The sequence below is a fragment of the Spea bombifrons genome, chromosome 4, assembly GCF_027358695.1.
Source record: "Spea bombifrons isolate aSpeBom1 chromosome 4, aSpeBom1.2.pri, whole genome shotgun sequence".
In the NCBI taxonomy this organism is placed as follows: domain Eukaryota; kingdom Metazoa; phylum Chordata; class Amphibia; order Anura; family Pelobatidae; genus Spea; species Spea bombifrons.
In genome coordinates this window covers 29,301,968-29,327,183 of record NC_071090.1, presented here as the reverse complement: position 1 = coordinate 29,327,183, position 25,216 = coordinate 29,301,968, and the positions used below count along the sequence as shown (strand labels likewise).

Genomic DNA, 25,216 nt, shown 5'->3' with positions numbered 1-25,216 from the left:
ACATAGTTTGTTGTGGTGTCACAACTACAGAGATGTTGTTGTGTCCATGGGTTTTGCACTTTTTTATTTGAAAATGATGTATTCATCTTCATGTGTTGTCCCTTAAAATGCCACATATGGAGCCTGATCTACACAAGATTCAGTTCTTTTTACATTTGACTTTCAGCTTGCTGCCTGACCTTGAAGACTCCAGTGGTTCCTCTTTCCGGAGGGGGACCAAGAAGACTCAGCCCTTTTATGGACTTTTTGGTTGAGGGGGAGAAGGAAATAGTCTACTGTAATTCTACTGTTGTACAAATCCTCTCTTTATGTGCACTATGGCACAGATTCACCATACTTTGTGACAGATTATAATGGTCCTTCTTACGAGGAATGGTCTACATACAGTACCTACATATGGCCTAAAGGAAAAAGGGGAGCATTAAGAGGGTTTTTGTAGCAGCATACATTTGCATTCATTGAGAGTCTCAAGTCAAAAAAGGAACCACAGTCCAATGTACTAAAAACAGAGCATATAAAGAAATAATACATTACCTATGTACTTTTTTTTTTTACTTCGAACGAGTGCTGTTTGAAGAATTATGGAGCTATCCACAATCCTAATTTGTCTACACGTATATGCATAATGCTTTAGTAAATGCTCCTACTAGTAAGTCATAGGAATTATCCACTATAAAATGTGTTTCTTATATTTGTCATTGCTACAGGCAAAAAAAGAAAATGGAATACCCTTGACTTTGATACACAGATCACTAACATGTATACCTGCATTGACAACGTTTGGATGGATCGTAAAATTGATGAGAGGGAATTATTAATAACTGGAACATAGGAACATAACATTCGTATTGTGTGCTTAATCAAAATCCAGCTTTTATGAGTGCATACAAAATGTCTATTTCATCATCAAAATTATGCGATAGGAGGAAAATCAGTATAATACTCTGTATACCACATGTAGCTAGCTGCTTTCTTGCATGTAAAGACATCCATAATCCCAAACCAATGGAAATTTTGGAAAATGTAATGATTCAAACGAAGCCATGAAAACTAGGCCAAACTCCCACGAAGTGGACTAAAACAAAGTAAAAAGCTCAGAATTTCACCAACACTATCTTACTCTGTCACACTTTCATTCTTGTTTACTTTCTCTCTCACGCTCTCTAAATGTTTCCATGCCTTCTCTGCCGAATTCTTCCACTTCCACATCTTCCCCATATCCCGCCTTGATCTTCTGCCAAAATGCCAAAAAAAACGCCGCAATTATTCCCTAATGTAAACTTCCATCAAAAATGTATCACTTTAGCTGGTGTCATGTGGCCTGATTGGATGATCATGGGAGAGGACATCCGCAAAAAAGCTGCGATTTTGGCAGAAGTTCACCTTAGGGCAAAATCGCAGTGCTTTTGGTGACATTCACTCTTCTGGGAAGGCTTTCCATGAGTCATGCTGGAATAGAAGCTGTTATAGCTGCAAAAGAGGAACGGGGAACTCTCCTCACTGACAGCCGGGGAAGGTCTGCGCGATGGACGCAGACAACCCCCGCTGCTAACCGCACCTCCTTCCGGCTGCAGCTGAAGTTGCTTACGAGAATCGCGTAGACGTCAGAGGATCCAGGTCCCCTGCAGCGCTGCGGGGATCTGGATCTTAGTCTCATAGTCAGACCTAGTTGAGGTCTGATAAGACGACCCCGATTATAACCGAGCAAATACGGTATTTGTTGCAAAAAGTTAAATAAAGTGTAAGTACTGATTTATTTCTGTTTCACAAAAGAACTCACTTATTCATAATCTTCTGCTATTTGAGAGGCCATTGGTGCCATTTTTTTTAAAATACATGCTGAAATAATAATTAAAAAAAAAACAGTTTAGAACAAGACTATTTTGAATGAACAGATCCATGTTTATAGTGGTTTGATTGTATGTGAAAGCATCAATTTCTGGGTAAAAACCATACTGTTTTGCAATGTGAAAATGTAGTCTCTGTCACCACCCATGCTAAACTTATAAAAAAAAGCAAGCACTTATAATATCTTAAAAATATCAAAATGAATCCATGTATGCAACAATACTGTGGCTTCTAAAATGGAGCTCATTCTTGGTGTTCTAAAATGAACACTCATTCTTGGTGTTCAAAGTTAACCTTGAAGCTATGGCAAACATCTTCAGTGAACACGTAAATCACACAGATAATAACTAAGGGAGCCTAAACTTTATATTAGATGGAGTTCCCCTGTAATCACCCAGTTAGAACCTATGATTGTGCTGAAGTGCTGGGGTGGAAAGGACTTCATTGGATAAACAGGACATCATAAGCATTGCCCTACAGAAGCTCAATGTGGTCTTTGGTTTCTCCAACCTCCAGGTCTACAGGTAAAGGAGCTTCATGGGAACAAAATGAAATAAATCCTACTGTTCTTCAATGCTACACTTCAACATTGTAAACAGAAATGTATTTGCTCAAGAAAAATATATTACCATGGGACTTGACCTGATAGAGTGCTTCCCAAAAGGTCTGATGTAGATATTTTTTCCAAGGTGGACTATGATTGTCTTTCGAGGCTAATTAGTAAATCAAATTCCTATGATCAGTTGTCATAGAATAGCTTAGATCTATTACATGCATTTTAACAAATCTAACTTCATCAGATATTCATGCTACTGATAGTTGTCCCAAATTTCACAGTGGACTTACCTCGCTTGCTCAATTTTGGAGAAACATGTGACCACTTACATTCTCAAATTAGAATGCATTTTCAATTAAACAATTCCTGTAAATTCAAAGAGGAAATCACATAGTGCTCTGGCGATAATGAAAAGGTTTGTGCTGAACATTCTGCATCTAGCAGCTATGTGGATTATTGAGGTATTAAAGTACAAAGGCTTCACTGGTGACTTTGAGGCTGCACATCATATCCTATGCCCAACTGTTCATTATATTTGTGGTGTTAGATGTGCTGATCCATGTCTTGAATATTATATAAATCAGACTTCTTTGATTTAATAACCCAGATGTTATAAAAGGCTGTAATATATTGCCTTCACTTCTCTGAACAGGTACTGATTCACATTTAAGTGACACTAATGAAGGACTTTTTTGATGCCCTCATCCTTTGCATTTTTACAACAGCCTCAAAGTATGAGATCCTTGAGGACCCTCATCCTTTGTCTTTACCCTTTTCAGACACAACTGAGGGATATTAAATGATAGACTTGATTAAACATCACTGAGTAACATCATTGTGGTTTTGTTGATTAAATAACATGTTCAATCTTGACATACAAGATCAGCCACAACATTATGACCACCTGCCTAATATTGGTAGGCCCCCCTTTTGCCGCCAAAAGAGCCCTGACCCATCGAGGCATGGACTCCACTAAACCTACGAAGGTGTGCTATGGTATCTGGCACCAACACGTTAGCAACAGATCCTTTAAGTCCTGTAAGTCACAAGGTGGGGCCTCCATGAATCTTACTTGTTTGCCCAGCACGTCCCACAGATGCTCAACTGGATTGAGATCTAGGGAATTTGGAGGCCAAGTCAACACCTTGAACTCATTGCTGTGTTCCTTAAACTATTCCTGAACCCTTTTGCTTTGTGGCAGGATGTATTATCCTACTGAAAGAGGTTAATGCCATCAGGGAACGTCGTGTCTATGAAAGGGTATATATGGTCGGCAACAATGCTTAGGTAGTGGGTATGTGTCAAAGTAACTTCCACATGAATGGTAGGACCCAAGGTTTCTTCCTATAGTGCATCCTGGTACCATGTGTTCTCCAGGTAAGGCACACGCACGCAGCCATCCATGTGATGTAAATGAAAACGTGATTCATCGGACCAGGCCACTTTCTTCCATCGCTCTGTTTTCCAGTTCTAATGCTTATGTGCCCATTGTAGGTGCTTTAAGCAGTGGACAGGGGTCAGCATGGGTATCCTAACCGGTCTGCGGCTACGCAGCCCCATACACAGCAAGCTGTGCTGCACTGTGTTTTCCAACACCTTTCTATCGAAACCAGCATTAACTTTTTCAGCAATTTGACCTACAGTAGCTTGTCTGTTGGATTTGACTACACGGCCAGCCTTCACCCCCTGCTTGCATCAGTGAGCCTTGGCCACCCATCACCCTGTTGCCGCTTCACTGCTTTTCCACTTTTGATAGGTACTGACCACTGCAAACCTTGAAAACACCCCACAGGAGCTGCAGTTTTGGAGATGATGTGACCCAGTCGCCCACAATTTGGCCCTTGTCAAAGTCACTCAGATTCTTATGCATGCCCATGTTTCTTGTTTATAACACATCAACTTTGAGGACCAAATGATCACTTGCTGCCTAATATTTTCCATGATAACAAGATTTTCAGTGTTATTCACATCACCTGTCAGTGAATATAATTTTAAAGGAACTCTTTGGGTTATCTTTTTGGCCAATAAGGACATCATTTATTTCTAAAGCTCCACTGAATTCACACAATATTTTCCTCTACAACCAGTGACTTGTAGACCACATGCATCCAGGGTTTATGTATGTCCCTGTTTTAAATATCCATAAGTTCTGCATTTAATGGTGTGCCATGAATGTGCTCACCCCATCATATCTCAAAACAACTAGACACCAATTCCTTAGATTACTTATTACAATATCTACTAGACTTGTGCATTTCTCCCCCGACTAGAGGATAGGGGAGAAAATAAAAGAGAGAAGATGAAAGAGAGAAGATAGAAGATGAAGAACATGAAGATGCGGAAGTTGAAGCAGAAGCGGAAGTGGTAGGCAGAGAAGGTAGGAAAACATTTAGAGAGTGTGATACAGAGAGAGAGAAAGAGAGAACGAGAGTCTGATAGGGTAAGTGAGATTGAGAGTGAATGTGGGCACCGGGGAAAAGAAATTGTTCCTGGATTTTGGTCCAAACCGAATAGGTACGTAATTGATTTTGTTTGGCCCATTAGCACACGTTTAATGTCAACGTTGTCTTTGAGCAACAAACAGCTAAGTACTAGGGGCATAATGGAGGCCCCTGCATGGGCTTAGAATGTATGAGTGTCATGGCCCCCCCGGCAAGTGTACACCGAGGAGGGAGCAAGAGATGTGCACACTGACACTTCATACTTCTCCATCATGATGCCATGCTTTGTGGTTCCTAATGAAGAAGTAAACATCTGCCATTTGGCATCACATGACAAGGAGCGGCTCATAGCAATGCATCTCAAGGTAGCAGTGGCAGGCATTCATGCCAGAGGTGACATACATATCCTGCTTCCTGGAAATGAGTGTCAGTAAGTATATGTGTGTCTGTATGTATGCAACAGTACAGACATTTGCAAGTATGTGTGTCGTTGAGTATATATGTATAACGTGTGTATGTATGATTATGTTGATGTATGTGTGTTCAAATACACACGAGTGTGTCTGCATAGATTTTTCAGTGCATAGGTAGCTGTAAATGTGTGTCTCAGGGTGCACAGAGAGTTAGTGGCCACTAGGTAAAGTTTGTAGCCTGCCATAGTATTCTGCATAATGCCATTGGCACGTACCATTTTGTTTGCCAATAATGACCCCCCATCTGGCATGGCAAAGAGTTATATTGCTTGATCTGTTTTAGCCCCCAGCCCTTTATATTACATTATGTTCAGGAGCACAATACTACATTTTTATAAGCAGTTTTGTACTGGAATCAGAGTTATCTATGAAGGTTCTCCATCTAAATCCATGTTCTTTGGAAAGCCCCAGCAGTGGGGGGGGGGATTGGGGTAATGAATAATGAAAGAGATGCTGCACTGTCCTAAAGTATTAGCTACCATTTAATCTGACATTAATCTAAACCTGTGTGAATTGCTTACACATAACAATAAAATAGCCACATCCATGAAGTGACCTGTCCTGTTTTATAATGATGACACGTGTCACAGATTAATAATTGTTGTAATAAAACTATGTACTGTATACATCATTCATACTCCTTGTCCTAATACGTGGAATGTTTTATTCACTCAATTCCAAGCAAATTGACAGAGGACATTTATACAAGAATCTTAAAACCCTTCTAATGGAGCATCTAATGGCTAATTGATCAGATCCCTGAGTGGCCTAGAGGTATGCATGCAATTAGTTTGGGTTTGGTGGAAATTGAGTGCATATAAAGTAAGTATTTATGGGCTTGATTGATGATCTATGGACAGTGCATTAATCTGGAGGCAGAGAGGATCTGAAGCATGACATTTGGGGCAGAATCCATACAAATAAAAAGCTAGGAAGACACTAAAGCATGTATTCTGCATTGTGCAACATGATCCCACCATTGAAAGATCTGGGGTTATTGCCAGGTCCTACAAGAGAGAGGCTCAAACACATTTACATTGAGTTTTCAACATTGTGTTTCTTACTGAGGGAATTAAAAGCCTCTTAATATATTTGTATCTTCCTCACAAAGTATGTTTTATGTTTCTTTTATGTCCATGACATATTTCCTATTAAAGCTAACATTATGTATAAATTAAAAATAAATATTATTTTGTGTTGTCACTTGCATGCATATTATACATTTGTGAAGCTGCTAAAGAAAAATAAGGGGTACAAGAACATAGTGATTATAAAATAATATACTAATAAGGAAGAAGGGGGAAGTAAAATAGAGGCAACTTCTGTCTCTTCCTCTCTTTTGTGGAAAACTAATCTCATTATTCTGTGCCAAACAAGGGAGCTGCAGGCTGCTATACCTTGTAAAGATCACAAAGTTAGTTTTTATTACTGTAGAGTTTGTCTACTTCAATAATGTAGCCATAAAATATGAGTAATCTGGAATCAGCATGTTGTAATCCCTAATTCGAATAATTGACACACATAATTTCAATAACATGCAGTAGGTATTACAGTGGAGTTCCTATTAATTTATATTAATTCTTTAAAGAACAGAGATTATATATATATATACATACAAATATATATACATATATATACATACAAATGTGACATCATTATGCACAATCCATAATGCGATATTACATAATACGTTTTGACAGCCTTAATAAAGCGATTGAAAATTACTGAAAACGTTGCTTTTAAATGACCATAGTTTTCTTTTGAATTAAATTTAATTTGAATACAAAAGGTAATTTATGTTTGAATTTGTAAAGGTATAATATAACTATCTAGGGCAAACAATTGAATTTATATATAAATATATGTATATATATATAATGTGTGTGTGTTTATCTGGTATATTTTATCGGGTTATTCTTATTTTTGACTTCCAATAATTATTCTCTAATATTCTAGAATTCAATCTAAAAATATAAACTAATCTCCAAAGATAATATCTCACTGTGATGCATTTTATCCGTGATCAGATGAAAAAAAGTTAAAATTCAAATGTGTTTTTTTTTCTATTAACAGTCAGAATATGCACAAAAGGAACAGGTAATGAAATATAAAAAAATTAGAAATATTCGCAAGTTTTCCTTACCGGAGAGGTTCATCCCCAGTGCATTTCCAGAAATCCTGGCGGAAAAGGGTGAAAAGTCTCTAATGAAGCTGGCAATCTGTTCGATCCTATTTTATACCGCTATACCCAATTAATATTGCATTAGGCTTATTTTAAATTTTCGAAACCCACAATATAATGTAATGGCACAAGGACATTTATTATTAAAGCCCATCTGATTGGGAAAAAAAATCGTTCAAGTGATTAAACTAGTAATGTCAGGAAATACCATGTATAATAATATATATAATAAAGAATGGCATTAAAAAAAAATAGATTTTTAAAATATTATTTCCCCTAAGTTATTTTATTTTTCCTTCCTGATGCGAGTTTTGATGTTTGACACGTATTGAAATGCGGTTCTGAAATATTCAGATGCTTGTGCTCTGTGCATTAATTTTTAATTTAAAAAGAAACGTCTGGGAGTCATGAATAAAAAAGCCTAGTTGGGAACACAGAATTACAAATGAACTTTTGTTATCCCATGAAAAATTTGCACCTTCAAGATGATCACAAAAAAAAAAAAAATCACCTTCATCAAACTGTCTAATTTTTGTTTTGCCTCTAATTCTATAAACGCAAAAAAAAAACAAAAAAACGCACATGCTATAGAAAACACACAAAAAAATTAAAGATCTTCTAGAAAACGTACAAAAAATTAACTGTTTGAAAACATATATGTTGCATATATTGCATATAATTAAAAGTTTATGTGCCTAAAATCCACACAAATACACAGATAAAAAACCTGTTGCTATTTCATAAAAAAGATCAAACATTGCTGCCCTTCAAAATTATTGAGCATTACTAAAATTTCAACTACTAATCTAATAATTACAATGTCACAATATGTGTCCTATTGTGATACACACAAATTTCTTTTACGAAAACACATTTAAGAATTTGCAAAAAAAAAAAAATGAATAATTTATTGATGAGGTGCCTCTGGCAATGAAATGGAACAGTATTTAAACTTCAAAAATAAAGTATTTATTGCAGATGTTAATTTGGGGAATTAAACAACGTTAATTCAGGTTGTAGTCAAAGAACAAAAAATATATATATTTATATATATATAGTCACACACCAACACAATAACTACACAAAATACATCGATGTAAAATATTAAATGCATAGTGAAGTATGGATTTAAAATACTGAGTTTAAACGTTTTCAAATGAACCTGATTTTTTTTCCCCCCTGTGTATCATACAAGTGTTAGATGCAATAATTTAAAAGGAACAAAAATGATACATTTATTTGTTAATAGAGGAAAGTGAGGGAAAAGTTGCATTTTATAATTCTGTTACAAAATGATACCATGTAACTATTTGGACAGTCACAGTGTGCAGTGTGATCTTACCTGGTGGGGCAATAAAAGGTGACAAATTCTTAGATTTTACAACAAAAAACGAATTAGGAGAATTTGTAGGGCTGATTAAGTACATAGAGTAAGAACAAAGTGATCTTTAATTACAAACACAAGATTCAGATGAAAATTGCGTTACAATTCTCATTTATTATTTAGCATTTTTGTAGCTGCTAGGAATAAAAGGAGAAAAAAGAAATATCATTAAAAATAATACTTCACATCAATGTGTGTTTACTAAAGTATAACCGAACCTACCGTTTGCTTGTAAAATTTCCTCTTTTTTGGGGTGGGAAGTGGGGTAGCGATTTAGCTAACTGTGTAAAGTGATTTGTAACACACATTATAATAGTTGTATTAAGGAAATCACAAGAACCAGTAGGACGAGCTTTTGTAGCTCAGTGTGAAGGATGTTCAGTAGTTATTGCAATGTATCTTAAAAAATCAAGACAAGTAACCAGTAAGGTTGGAAGTGGAGAACCATTTGTGGATGAAGTCTGTGGATGAAGTTAACCAGTAGTGATGAGTGTGAGAGGTTCACTGTTTTCTAAGTTGGACATCAGCCATCCAAAAACAGTTTCCATAAATTGTGATTATGTGATAGACACTCTCTGCTGATGAAGAAGGAACATAAATAAATCAATCAAGTAGGTTGATGGCTTCTTGTATTTACTTGGAGTTCTCTTTAAGTTCTAAGATCCCTGCTCTTCAAATGAAATCTCTAAAAAGTCAAGATTTTTTGTGTGTGTGCAGATATTTACCAGCTGTCCAGTTAATGAACTGCAGAATATTTCATCCTTTTCTGTTTTTGTCTTTGATTACAAAACCACACTCGCACCACATTCTTTTTAAGGTCCAGCTTTTCAGCAATGGCTGCAATTTTCTCCGATGAAGGTCTAGGCTGGATAGAAAAGTAAGCTTCCAAAGATCTTTTCTCTGGTGCAGCTATAGAAGTGCGCTTGCGTTTTCTCTCACTGCCATTGAATAGATCAGGTTTGGAGTTCTTCTCTCTATAGGCAGCCTCAGCTTCTTCCAACCAAGCTTGGAGAACCGGTTTCAGGGCGATCATATTGTTGTGGGAAAGGGTCAATGACTCAAACCTGCAGATGGTACTTTGGCTTAGTGACCCAACACCTGGAATCTTCAGGTTGGCCAAAGCTGCCCCGACGTCTGCCTGGGTCACTCCAAGTTTGATTCTCCTCTGCTTGAACCTCTCAGCAAATGCCTCCAGCTCCCTTGGATCAGACTCCACGTCGTTGATGCAAGCCATGCCATTGTGAGAAGACACTGAGTGCGGGTGGCCCATACTCATGGCTTGATGCAGGTGTCCCATGGCTCCCAGGTGATGTGGATGGATCTGTGAGGACATCACCGTATGGTCAGATGCGCCCATGCCACTTACAGTCAAGGTAGGTGAGATATGGTCCAGAAGATCTCCTTCCAAACATTGATGCACTGAGTGGTGAGGGTGACTTGTCAGCGAGGAGGGATGGGAAATGGGAACCGTGGAGGAGGTAGAAGTGCATGGGACACTGCTCATGGTATGGTAGGTAATGTCTGGCTTGAAATGATGGTTCTTGCCGTGTGAGACAATATCCACAGCCGCCAGAGCTTCAGCACGGGCCAGCAGACTCTCATCAAAGCCTCCAAATATATTGCCCTGGAGCTGCAAGGAAGAATGCGCATATTGGTGTCAGTGGGGAATACTGTCAACTCAGGATTAAAAAACATTTTCAAGCACAGAGATTCCTCCTCAAAGCTCAGGTCATAAAAATTAATATGAAGGCAGAAGCTTTGCTTGAATAGACATGTGGATCTGAGACAGGAGAAAGGGGGAGAGATACTGAGGGAGAAACAGAGGGAGAGGGAGAGAGAGAAAGAGAGAGAAAGAGAAGGAGAGCTTCAGAGATCTGCAATTGTTCCAATGACATGAAAAAAACATTAAGCCAGTGCCTGTCAAAAACGTGCCTTTAAGCAGTAATTATGCTTGATCTAAATACCTGAGGGGCTGGAAGGCAAACTCTGCGCATAGCCTCGGAACTTGAGTGCAGGCTGGTGTACTTGGGCTCCTGGAGGATTGGGTGCATGCTGAAAGCTTGCTTACTGTTCATAGCCATCATCTTTGCACACCTGGCAGGTAGGCAGCCCTGAAATAAGTTCAGGGTTGTCTCTGTGGCTTGCTGCTGTTAAAGTGAGCTAGTTTCAACGACAGCGCTCCTCGCTAGCTCTTACACTCTCTCTCTCTCTCTCTCCCTCTCCCCACCTGCTTCTTCACTCATCTTACAGCCAGCATGCCAAGAATAGGTCCAGACGGTGTGCGCATGCGCGATGCAACTTAGGAGTCTTTAGCTGCAGCAAGTAGCCCTAGGAAAGCGATCTATACAGAAATCCAAACGTGCCCCCCGTGACGTGTGCTGGCTAAGAACAGGGCTACCTGGCTGTACTCTGCGGGTCACAGGCACCCGGTATAAAGCCAGATCGCGATACTTGCCCAGGTGAGGAGGTGACTCATGTGATTAAAGTATCGCAAGTAGTCCAAAGTTCTACAAAATAGGTGTTATATGCATATACACAAGTCTAATAACGGCTACACATAAGTGAGTTTATATGTATTGTTCATACTTTCCTCTACGATCATTATCTATCCATCTTTTTACACATAGTCCCTATATCCATCATCCATCTACTTATCTTTCTACATATTCTATATCTATATCTATGTATAAATATCTACAGTATAATGTATATGGAATACATATGTGTATTCCTCTTACACCTCCTATTTTAATATTCATACACTAACAAAGACATTAAGTCATTTGTGGCTTATTGTAAGGGGACCTTGGCTAAGAGGGGATCGTGTTAATGGTCAGCTCAAGTAGTCAAGGTTAGTGCATTTCCTATATTGTGACATATAGTGGGGTTTCTTTAATTTTGTTCTAAAATATGTAATTTATTTGTAGACCTGTAGGCTGCCATTTGTGTCAGTCATTTGCTTTTCAGATGACTCCATGCTCAAGCACCACATCGAACTGTTTATTTATGGCAATTATAATCAAGTCTTGTTTATCTCATAAAGTCCATTCCAACATAGGCTTGCACGGTTTAGAGCTATGGAGAAGCTGGTCATAGCATGACACAAGGCAAGCTAAGGCTGAGCCAGTCCTCTTTCCAGCTCTTGGGGCACGTTTGCTGCATACTGGTCCTCATGTGTGCTCAGAAGAATGTCATGGAAGTGGAGGGAAATTGAGTTCTTAACTTGGTTCCTATTTGGACCAATTCATAAGGAGGAGAAGGAGCCAAGCCAGACCTCTTGATTAGTTTTTGGGATGTTTTAGTGAAGCCTTAACAGTGTGTTGGGTGTTCTCTTTACACCACCAGTTGCTGGCCAGACACTAAGGGTGAACCTGCTTCCCTCATCACCAACAATGCACCTACCTTCATAGCTGTCTGTACTTGTGCTGATGACACAGAATGTCTGGGATAATGGATTTTGTATGAGCTTGGAGACAGCCAGTAGTATGATGACTCTATCTATCTATCTATCTATCTATCTATCTATCTATCTATCTATCTATCTATCTATCTATCTATCTATCTATCTATCTATCTTTCCATCTATTTTATCCAAAAAGCCGCTCCTCTTCACTAACAGTGGTTTATGGTAACCGTTCCTGAAGCAATATCTAGAGCTTCTGTAGGTTAAGAATTGTCAACTGTTAAACAATTCTTTTCCTCCCTCTTCAAAACTCACTGTGTATATTTTCTATTGTACATCTTAACTTGAATAAAAGTGGCTCATTTCTACAACATGTAACTCTACATATTACATATTTCAGGGAAAGGCCATCTGGTGGAAATAATATACACCATAGTTTGTGGTTGGCTGTATCTGAAATAATCACTGCAGCAGGTAATGGGATAGAGCAAGTAAATGTTTCCTACCACTCTGAAAGCTTTGATCAGAAGATAAAGCACAAACAAATATAGCAATTTTATTTATGTTTATGTTGGTCAGCTGAATGCGTTGAGGTCCCTCAAGAGTTTCTTAGGGATTAAGGCACTCAGCAGGATCATTGAATGCAAAACTGCTAAGGAGGCAGCACTCCCATGTGCAAGGAGGAGCGGAGCCAGGTTAAGCAGGTAAGCAGATTTGTATGTGTATGTAAATGTGTGTACTTAATTAAATTAAATTAATTAAGGTTTACAAACCCATTTCTAAGGCTCTGGGACACCAAAACACATTGATAGCCATTATCTACAAATGGAGAAGACTTGGAGCAGGAGTGGCTAGCATAACAAACGCATCAACGCATGCTCCAAGAATGCATCAACGATCCAGGAGGTCACAAAAGGGAGAAAGCGAGAGAGAGACAGGGTTTGGCTTCTGTCATGCATCAGTATAAATTCATTTTTATTTCTATTTTTATTGTTTCCTAATGTATATAAAGTGAGGCTGGCAAATGAGACACCTCAGTGGGCCGGCAAGATAAGAATCATAAACTCCGTCACGTGGAAATATCAATAATCTTTGCCGATAAGCACTTACGTGAAACAAACATAAAACTACAACAATTATGGTTTGAATAAAAATTGTATTATATAAATTGTTGATGATACATTCCTTTTAAGTGATTTTTTTTAATCGATTATTTAAAAGTTATTTTCTTTAAGGAAAACAAATATATAAGTTTATTGGTTTTGATCTTGAAGAAAAACGATTTAATGCTCTTAAATAAATCCACCCACAGGGAGACTGATTAATGAAATTACCCAGCATACAAGATCGACTCAGTTGAGTTACTTCACATTCAGCACCACGGAGAGGGCATTTCCCAAACTGCTTTATAATGAATGCTGTATTTGAAAAACACCTAGAATTTTAGGGAGCTGATTGTCAGTCTTACAATGTACTAGCCCCACACAAAACCAGTATTATTATTTGTTGTTTCATACAGCGCCATCATATTCTGTAGCGCTGTACAATAGGTAGAGAGGACATAATTACTTTATGACATAATCATTTGACTTACAGAAACAACAGGTGAGGGGAGCCTTGCTCAAAGAGCTTACAATCTCGAGGTAAAACGAGTTATTATTCCAAGTACAATAACAACTAAAAATACTTGTGCTGCTTAAACTGGTAGTCATAATGATTTTTTCAGAAGCTAAACTTGTTTAGTGAAAGCAACATAGTAATGCCATATACAGTGTATATTAAAACACATTAAAAAAAAACACAACAAAGCAAAAACTATTTAAAATAACCTATTTAAAGTATAAATATTTAGGATTATATGACCACATATTGCTTTTCCCGCCATGTCATTAAAGTATCCCAATTTTGCGGAATCCTGTCTTATCCCAGCACGGCTGTATTGCTTACCATGGAGTTGAGTCAGTGGGACTGCATCGCCTTTTTTATATCTCCGGTAGTTGAATTGAATTAGAAAGATCAATTGAACACACTATGATAGGATCATAGAAGCTTAACTAACACAGCTACTTAACTAGTATTTGATAGCACGGGATTTTTCAGAACAGGGAATACAGACCTACCTCAAACAACATATGCTAGTATATAAAGAGTTAAATACGTTAGTAAATAACTAACAAGCAATGAACCGTTACCTAAAAATCGGTCATGTCTGGAAATTTCATTTTCCAAACATTTTTTAAATGTAGGGTTATATTAAGGAAGCTAGTTCTAACTAGGCCCTCCATTATAAGGAATAAGAAACACTCATTTAATGTGATATATAGAGAAAGCTTGGCGTAATACATTACATTGGGTTCATCCATCATATAAGCCCAAACATACTCGCAATAATCTGCGTACAACATAATCATTGGTTTCCTCTACTATGAAAATCAATACAGACTTTTCATTTCCGATTACTTAGCGGTTTGAAATTTAGGGCTTCAATTTAAGATGCTATTAAATGTATTTTAAGCTTGGAAGCTAACTGCACAATATCTCTGGAAAGTAGACATTAATTCACAGAAAATAAAGGGTGCTGAATACTAATAACTGGAATAATACCTGTACTCTCCAGTTTTTCATAAGCATAGTCCTATTTAATATATAACAATAGGAAGCATGTTTTATGTACATTTTTTCATCACATAAAATGATTTTTTTTAATATTAAGGTAGGAGTTTTGCTTTGATTTCCTATTGGCTGCCATTGCAGATGGATCCGTTTTGAAACATGATCGATTTAGAGGTAAGGTTTGAAATCAGTCTTCAGAAAAAAAAATACATTTGGAGAAAAACATTTTGACTACGATAACGCCTATTAGTTACTCTGTTCAATGTCAATTAAAATTGGTAATTGAAAATGTAATATTAAACCAAATCAAACCCATTCATGCACATTGACTAATCACACTCAGTATTATTCATAAATAATAATAATAATAATAATAATAATAATAATAATAATAAATAATTATATTTAAAAAAGATTCCTAGTAGTTTTTTTCCATTAAAATTTTGCTCTGAAAGTCTATGTTAAAACTCTGAGAAAACTTAAACAAAATTCTACAAATGCATTTTTTGTGCATGTTTTAGTTTTTGGTGCTAAATTTTTTCATTTTTACTAAATACAACCTGATTCAAGCTCGCCAGGGTGCTTGGCACTCACAACCCAATGGGAATAATTGGAGAAGACAACTGAAAGCTAGACCAAGCAGCTAACCTCGCCACATTGTTAGCTGCAATGCTTTCAATCCGGGAAGCAACCCCGACCAACTGATCGTGCAATACAGTTGACCGAAACAGGCCGTACCTTTAATACACAGTATTCATTCCTATCCTATCCAACACATATTTGCCAAATGGGACTTCATAGAAAGACACTAAAGGTGCGGAGTAATGCATTGTCAAACAAATTGCCCACTTCTGTTCCCTTGAATCCTGGAGACAAATCTAGACTATGGAAGTGGCCTGTGACCTTCAATAGTGTTTGGAAGGTAATATCCCATTGGCCTGCACGTCCCCGAGAAAAATGTATTACATACATTAAAGTAAAAAAAACTCAATATTCTGTGACCAGGTCAGCAAATATTAATAAGGTTAGGAAATGTCATCAATTTCCTTAATTTCTCTTTTCATCCACCTTCACTAAGAGTTCCTGGACCAATAGATGGGAGATAGCATGATGAGGATGCATAGTCATGCTGATCATGGTAAAGGATAGATCAGCTCCTCTTTCACGTGATATAGAGTATAGGTACATTTCCATATGTATCAGTTTATTTTTTTTTATCTGTAAACTCCATTATATTGATTTATTGAGAGTATAGAAGTGTAAAATATAGGTTTGTGAAGAAATAAAGAACCAATCCACTTTAAACACAAACATAAATAAGCGCATTGATGTTAGTTTCCCTTTAAATTGAATATTTAAACCTCTCTTTGAGACAGCTGCTTATTAGCCAGACTTGGCACACTTTAGCTTTCATGTGGTTTACAAGATTAGAGCACACAAGGACTGCAGTAACTTTATGGGAAAAGTTTGCGGCCTGTTACAAGATATAAAAAGAAACCCGAAGTACTGAACGCCAACCGCAGTGCAGACAGAGCGTAACCACTCACCACAAGCAAGCGGCTCAGGAAAACAGGAGATGGGGTAACCTCACTAATATCTTGCAGTAAATGGGAGACGATGGCCGAGAAAGGTTTAACCTATTAAAAACCGGATGGGCCTTTGGAAGGTTGCCCGCTCATTATCGTGAATACAGGTTGTACCATTTTGCAGCATAATGGAGGTCAAGAAACCTGCATGTGTCAGACAAAACAGTGAGGTAATTGATTTCAGTTTTGTTATTTGATATTAAATCATAAAGAGACCTAATTTACCCTCCATTTCATTGCTTAGTTGTGGCAGTCTTTTCAGACAGTGAAAGTTTGCAGTGGTTCATGTCAGTTGCAGAAAGCTGTGAAAGGAGTGAAACCTGTGGCCAAAATGTTACGAAATACATCTGACCCCTAGTGACAAGACAGCATCCAAAAAATACACTTATACCAATAAGGGCATATTTAAGACATATTTAGAAGAACATTGTTGAAATCCTTGGCCATGGTCACAAGGGCTCCTTCAGTTACTTAGGCCTCCTGGTTTAGACACAGCTTTATAGGATAGCACAGGTTTGGAAATTCATGCGCCTAAGCAGTGTAGCTACAGACAGGCTGTTGTGATCTTCATTACAGGATCGGCTCAAGCAGCAATGCATTTACCTTCTGCACTGCTCTAGGCCCAAGGACATTGCCCCCAGCCCCCCCCATTGGAGTCTGCACTGGTGTACCATGCCTATAAGACACGTAATGCCTGGATATGATGTCATATCCCTGTGCTCCATGTCTTAAAGGCGCGCAGCACCTTCTAATGCAAACTATGGTGGATGTGCTGAGTCAGCAAAGCCTCGATAATGTCAAAGAGCTCCCTTGTAACAAGGCCATTGAGCAGCATACGGGGGGGGGGATGGGCTGATCATCCAAGAGGCCGATCTGCCCCCAGGTTTGGCAGCAGAGGGACTGCCGCTCCCCTGGACCTGGCACCCTAGGCTAAAATACATCATTGGGTTAAAGTATTGATAATAAACAGCAAAAATATCTTCAGCAGGTGCATTTCTTCCACAATGAGAGAGATACACAGTAACACACAGAATAAACAGATATACATAGTGAGACAGAGCTGGGAAACAGAAGTTTATTCACTTAAAAGGAGTTTGCAGAAGAGCTGTGGTTTCAGCTCACTGACTTCACTATACATTATGAATGGCCAACCCAAGTGGGCTTCTTTGACTCTCTAATTCCGGAAATCCATGTCATGGGATGCACTTTTCATTATGCTTTTCTTACAGGAGAAACATGGGAGGATTTCCCCTTCATTATGTATAGTGGGGTTGTGAATAGAAAGTATGACTTTCCTGCAAACTCATTGACAAAGCACTGCCTTATTATAAAAACCTCAGACATAGGCAAATGCTGATCAGCCATACAACTATGACCACTGACAGGTGAAGAGAATAACACTGATAATCTTGTTATTATGGCACCTGTCAATGGGTTAAATATGTTAGGCAGCAAGTGAACATTATATCCTCAAGGTTGATGAGTTAGAACCAGAAAAAATGGGCCAGCATAAGGATCTGAGCGACATTGGCAAGGGACAAATTGTGATAGGCAGACGACTGAGTCAGAGCATCTCCAAACCTGCAGCTCTTGTGGGGTGTTCCCGGTCTGCAGTGGTCAGTACCTATCAAAAGATGTCCAAGGAATGGCGACAGGGTCATGGGCAGCCAAGGCTTATTGAAGAACATGGGGGTGAAGGCTGGCCCGTGTGGTCAAATCCAACAGACAAGCTACTGTAGCTCAAATTGTGGTGTCAGAACACAGAGTGCATCAGTATGAGTATGAACCACGGAGTGATGAAAGAAGGTGGCCTGGTCTGATGAATTACGTTTTCTTTTAAGTCACGTGGATGGCCAGATGTGTGTGCGTCACTTACCTGGAGAACACATGGCATCAGGATGCACTATGGAAAGAAGACAATTTGGGCAATTTTCTGCTGGGAAACCTCAGTTCCTGCCATTCATGTGGATGTTACTATGACACATACCACCTACCTAACCATTGTTGCAGACCATGTACACCCCTTCATAGACATGGTATTCCATGATGGCATTGCACCCTGCCACAAACCAAAAATGGTTCAGGAATGGTTTGAGGAACACGAGTTCAAGGTGTTGACTTGGCCTCCCCCATGTTTCAATCCAATCAAGCATCTGTGGGATGTGCCAGACAAACTAGTTTGCGGCTAACGTCTTGGTGCCAGATACCACAGCACACCTTCAGGTCTAGTGGAGTCCATGCCTCGACGTGTCAGGTCCTTTTTTGGTGGCAAAAGGGGGAACCTAAACAATATTAGGCGGGTGGTCATAATGTTATGGCTGATTGGTGTACTTGCCATTTCCACATCCGCATGTGTATCTTTTGATCATATGTTGACCACATGTTGAATAAAAAAATGGCAATATATAAAAATAGATTTATGACAATTGCTATAACAAATAACAATTAATGGAAAGAAAATATAAGAAATACATGTAATGGCTCCCTATTAAATATTTTGATATCAGTCAATTGTTCTAGTATTTCAATGGCTTGCCTACTCTATGGCCCAAACAATTGACATATTTTCAAGCAATGCGTCATGTTCTCCATGATCTTCATATCTCATAACTTTATCCGTCACATCTTTAAAAGATGGTGTATCTACCGGTTTCCACCTTCTGGAAATGCCACCATATATTGCTAGCATGCCATATCCTAGGAGCTTATGGTGGGCCAAATGGTTCTAATCTGCCATCAAATTCCATGTTTCTATGAAAAAAGGGAGGAACATATTTACATGAACTAGGTCACAAGAGAAAATCCCTAGATGATAAGTATGTCTCATTCCTTTGGCTGCGATAATCAGCACGCTAAGTCAATGCAGCATGTATATTTGTAACCTGAAAATAGCACAGAATCTGTTTTTTACTGCCTTTGCCCTAAAATAACAGCTTCTGAACATAATGGGTGAAACAGAATCAAAGTCTTGTAGCATATCCTAATGCCTTGATTTATGATAAAAAATTTAAAGGGAATCATTTATATTTCAACGGGTCTAAATAGCTCCATGAAAATTTTATCCAAAGTGGCACTGTATTTATAGTCAGCTCTTTTCTAGTGGAGATAATTAATAGACAGATAAATTTCAGGAATACCATCCCAAACCATACATTATGGGCTTTGTTTTTACAGGAAGCGCAATAATAGAAAATGAAATACTTTCTAGGGATGATTATTTACTAGCATGTTTAGTAATGATTGTGTTATTAGATGAGTCTCGTCGCTGTAACCCAGAAGGGAAAACATGCATTATGTGTGTTTTGGCAAAAAGTTAACACGCAGGGAAGCAGATTTGACTTATGTTTTGGTGGTTTATAATGCGGAAAGGAGGTGCGCAGTGGCTGCAAGGAAATCTATGGAAGGCTTTAAGATATTTCTATCAGTGTTTAAATATGATGTCATAATACAGATTGTTATATATTTAGTTTGATAATTTTAATTGTGCACTCCCTTTGCCCCCTTTCCTGGTGGTGTAAGAAGAGTGAGATTGGTGCCTCTGCTGTATACTACTCTGATAAGCCACCTGAGATAGAAGCTTCTCCCAACTAGACCACCATTGAACACTCCTGGCCAATCCACCCATTCTCTGGGTTAATTATAAAATTGAAGGAAGGGAAACCTGTGAGTTGAGACAACCTATCAGAAGTTGCTGAAATCAGTAAAAAAAATCACCACTACAGAGTTCAGCTACTAACCTAGCTGGAGTCAGGACGGCGGGCTTAGGTTCATTTTAAAGGAACCCAAGGAATACTTCAAGTTAGCTCAATTAGCTAGCTCATTAATGAACAGGCAATGGATCATGGAGAACCAAAAAAGTACACTATATATATATATATATATATATATATATATATACACAAGCATTTTCATCACCAAAAGCTCCTTTAAAAAAACTCTTAAGGACAATGGGCGGTCCCTAAACCCAATGAAAACAATGCATTTTAAGCCCGTACATGTACAGGCTTTGTCATTAAGGGGTTAAAATGTTGGTTCCTTTGGCATTGGGTTTATCATACATCTGTGATATCTTACATATCTGGCCATGAAGATGTTAAAGACCATTTGTAATGCTTAAGATGAGATGGTGCGGTTACTATTATCCGCTGTCTGACATCATAAAACTGAGAAAAAAGAACCTAAAGCAGGTATGACATGGCTGTTCCGTTGCATAATCTGATTTGGGATATGTATAGAGTTACCCAGACATTGAATTATTCATCAGCTAAACAGCCCAGCATCAATTACCTGTCATGGTGCTCTTGTTCATTAAGGAGATTGGACAGCCCAGTCTAACAAAGGCGCAGGAAGTTGCTAAGTTACTGTAGTTGATGAGCCTACGGTGGGAGTTTCTGTCTACCTAACAAACGATGAACTGACTCTGTAAAAAGATACTACAAGTGGCACAAAAGCCTTCAGAACCATCACAGGTGCTAAAAATAAACGCATCTTATAGAGACATAGAATTTGAAGGCACCCATTCCAGCCAGTCTGCCTTTTTTCCTGCCGTAAAAACTCAAACCTTGATCACATGCATGTTAAATCCACTGCATTATTCTCTGTCACTTCTACCGGGCGTCTGTTCCACTTATCTACCATTCTCTCAGTTAAGCAAACACTCCTTACATTGCACCTAAACCTCTGACCCTCTAGTCTTAGATCATGACCTCATGCTCTATAATTTCTCCACCTTTATAATAAACCTCTTTAATGTACTTTCTTAAATCCCTCTAATAAATTAAATAACATAACTATATATATATATATATATATATATATATATATATATATATATATATATACACACACACACTCTCTCGCTGGCCACTTTATTAGGTACACCTGTTCAATTGCTTGTTAACACAAATAGCCAATCACATGGAAGCAAGTGCAACTCAATGCATTTAGGCATGTAGGTGAGGTCAAGAAAACTTGCTGAAGTTCAAACCGAGTATCAGAATGGGAAAGAAAGGGGACTGAAGTGACTTTGAATGTGGCATGGTTGTTGGTGCCAGATGGGCTGTTCTGAGTATTTCAGAAACTGCTGATATACTGGGATTTTCATGCACAACCATCTCTAGAGTTTACAGAGAATGGCCCATGAAAGAGAAAATATCCAGTGAGCAGCAGTTGTGTGGACAAAAATGTCAGAGGTCAGAGGAGAATGGGCAGACTGATTTGAGATGACAGAAAGGCAACAGTAACTCAAATAACCACTCGTTACAACCAAGATATGCAGAATACCATCTCTGAACTCTCAACACATCGAACCTTGAAGCAGATGACTACACCGGGTGCCACTCCCGTCAGCTAAGAAAAGGAAACTGAGGCTACAATTCGCACAGGCTAAACAAAATTGGACAATGGAAGACTGGAAAAATATTGCTTGGTCTGATGAGTCTCGATTCAAGCTAATCAGATGTCAGGGTCAGATTCAAACAACATGAAAGCATGGATCCATCCTGCCTTATATCAAACGTTCAGGATGTTGGTGGTGTAATGGTGTGGGGGACATTTTCTCGGCACACTTTGGGCCCCTTAGTACCAATTGAGCATTGTTTAAACGCGACAGCCTACCTGAGGATTGTTGCTGACCATGTCCATCTCGTTATGACCACAGTGTACCCATCTTCTGATGGCTACTTCCAGCAGGATAATGCACCATGTCACAAAGCTGACATCTCAAACTGGTTTCTTGAACATGACAATGAGTTCACTGTACACCAATGGCCTCCACAGTCACCAGATCTCAATCCAATAGAGCACCTTTGGGATATGGTGGAACGGGAGATTCGCATCATGGAAGTGCAGCTGACAAACCTGCAGCAACTGTGTGATGCCATCATATCCATATAGACCAAAATCTCTGAGAAATGTTTTCAGCACCATGTATAAAATATGCCATGAAGAATGAAGCCAAAAGGGGGTCCAACCCAGTGCTAGCAAGGTGTTCCTAATAAAGTGGCCAGTGAGTGTAAATATAAATACTATGTATGTATGTGGATATTATGTTTCTCCAGTGATGCAACTGAACAATGAGAGCCAAAGAAAATAGGGAGGATACCAGATATGAAAACATATATATGAAAGTATTCAAAAACACAAAATGCTAAAAAAAACTACCAATAATAGCGGTACCAGGTAGTCAGCATTTCAAATGTTGGAGCAGTTTCGTTAAAATATGTCCTGATATGAATCGTACCATGTTTTTTGTATAAAGAAAATAAATATTTGGTAAAGATGATGCCTTAATTGTTTTAGGATTGCTAGCTTTGTCTGCAAGAAGATACCTACATAGTCCTAAAGGTTTGGATTCCAGATTGTAACAAATGCTGACGTTGGAGAAACAAACTCCATTTCTGGTTATATAGTATTATTTTTAATTTCAGAGACAATCTTCAAGACAAGATTTTAACGAGAAATTAATGCGAAGCATTCATTAATAATTAACTCTGAGATCCAGTATGTCTGCTAATGTTCCTGCTAAGTAGAACACTTTTGCCTCAACAAAGTCATTTTAAGAGAAGTTGCGGACTAAACTGAGGTGTAGCACGATGAAGAGCTGTGGGTTGGGGTTCTAGCTGGAACGAAAAGGGAGTCAATATCAAAGAAATAATTTGAGAAAAGAGCTGATAACGTGCAAATGTTGATATACATTGGAAATGTTTATGGCAAAATGGCAACGTTTCAAAAATATGAGGCCTGTAGCTTATCAAGAGTTTTGGTGGCAGACATACACATGAACGCACGTATAGAAATGTCTGTGATGTCAAGGAGGTATCCTAAAATTATCCCAACATCCTGCAGGAGGAAATAGGTATAAATAAAATTTCCTAAAATTGTTAGATGATATAACATTGTGTTAATGAAGACAGAATAATTTTTATTTATTTATTTATTATTCTCTTAAATTACTTAGCACCTTTTTTTTTTATTTATTTTTTTTTATTTTTTTAAGAACACCATTTAAAAATATGGAAAATTCTGGACTGTTCCACCGTACAGTAATTATAAAACGGTAATGGTTTGGTCTCCTGGGGGAACCGACCACCTTAAGCAATCATCACAATATGTTTTGCAGGTAATGGATGACATCATCACATTACTTAAAATGACACCATCATCTGCAAGTTTAGGGGGAGGAAGAGAAAGAAAATGAACTTTTATTTAATGCTACTCTACACTTATAAATCTCTCTAAAATATTATTTAATTATTATTATTTAATTCTCAAATGAAAAAAATATTTATCTATGATCTGGATGTCAGCATTGAACTCCTGGTGGGGAATGCATTACATCTGCTATGCAATACTAATTATATTTGTAATTTGGTGCGGTGGTCTGGTATTAGTGCATTAAGAGCTAACAAACGACTCTCCCTGTGTCAAGTAGAATAACTTCATATAACATAGACAATCCCACTGTGGAAATAGGTCAACTTGAATGGTCGGTTCCTTTCCAGCTATACATAAACAGATATTTCTGGTGGAATTTGCATTTCTTTTAAAATCACGCCAATAGTTTCCATTAAACCTTGAGCAAGAAAATGTAGCACACACTTATAAGCGTCATTGAAACCTTGCTGTCACTTTACATTACCATCATGTCACATGTTCGTATACTTATATTGGTTCCTTTTTCTGGATTGTGAAGAGTTCATTAAGCGCGAGTTCTTTCTGGCCACCCTCGATGTACTTATGGTTATTATAGCTCAGTAAATCCCAGGTAAGAAGTCAGCGTTGTTGAGATAAACCTTCCTCTGTTGCCTCTTTATGTTTTATTAAGTAAGGGAATCCACCGGGCTATGTTGTTGGCACTAGAGCCAGCGTACTCACTTAACAACTGCTTTGGATAGGTTCCATGAAATATTCTGAATACTAAACCCTGCAGTGGCATTGAGCCCAACATGTAAACATGGTTTCTTTAGTAAAGGATACCAAGTTGTAACAACCCTTTCCAACGTGCTTTGCTACTGAGCCGTTATAATTATTATACCAAATATAATGCTGTTCTTAAAATGACACATTTTTAAGAATGATGGTTTATAGCATGACCATAGAAATATAGATTTTTTTAAAAAAAAAGATTGATGCATTATATCTGTATATATATATATATATATATATATATATATATATATATATATATATATATATATATATATACATAAATGGTTCCCAATAAATTTATTTTGGCAATTTCATGATGACTTGTACTGCTACCACCAAAAGCGGAGATAAAATATCTGAAGACATATACAATTTATCTTGAGTCTATCATGTTTAGCCAGTTCATAATCTCTTACTTTAGCCTGCACCTAAAGATTTAAATAATTTTGAATTTCAATTGGAATTCTAATTGGCTTATTTATAGGTTTTTTGTCCAGTACCCTCTGATGGTGGCTTAAAGTTAGTTTCCCCTTTTTGCTTACGTATGGCCCAGCAAAACGGCTGGCAGGTGAATTTAAAAAATGAGGCTAGTTTACTAGAAGTCTATGAAAGTCCTACCCCATTGTCAGCCCCATAGTTTATTTCAGCTTGTGTTATCCCTGAAGATCTTTGATTAAAACCGTAACTTACCTAAGTTGAATTTGTCAGACCTCTGGGCCTACACAGGTTGCTCTTAGCGATTAATCTAATGTCATTGCACTTGTCTGTCATGGTTGAAGGTCAGAATGCACACTATACGAC

At 38.0% G+C, this 25,216-nt stretch overlaps 2 protein-coding genes across 2 annotated transcripts in view; one reads left to right on the top strand and one right to left on the bottom strand.

The window, feature by feature from the left end:
* Positions 1-25,216, top strand: part of LARS1 (leucyl-tRNA synthetase 1) — a 147,878-nt gene that overhangs the window by 53,238 nt on the left and 69,424 nt on the right. The window lies entirely within an intron of this gene.
* POU4F3 (POU class 4 homeobox 3) lies at positions 8,403-10,968 on the bottom strand. Its single transcript, XM_053463159.1, has 2 exons — positions 10,849-10,968; positions 8,403-10,514 (listed from the first exon to the last, which is right to left on the bottom strand). Exons 1-2 carry the CDS (start codon positions 10,966-10,968, stop codon positions 9,621-9,623), a joined length of 1,014 nt encoding a protein of 337 aa, XP_053319134.1. The 3' UTR covers positions 8,403-9,620.

Bases quoted from the DNA above. Each gene is read 5' to 3' on its own strand.
- POU4F3 (XM_053463159.1), bottom strand. From the start codon at position 10,968: ATGATGGCTATGAACAGTAAGCAAGCTTTCAGCATGCACCCAATCCTC. The intron at 10,515-10,848 runs GTATTTAGATCA...TCTTCCTTGCAG, and splicing joins TTTGCCTTCCAGCCCCTCAG to CTCCAGGGCAATATATTTGG.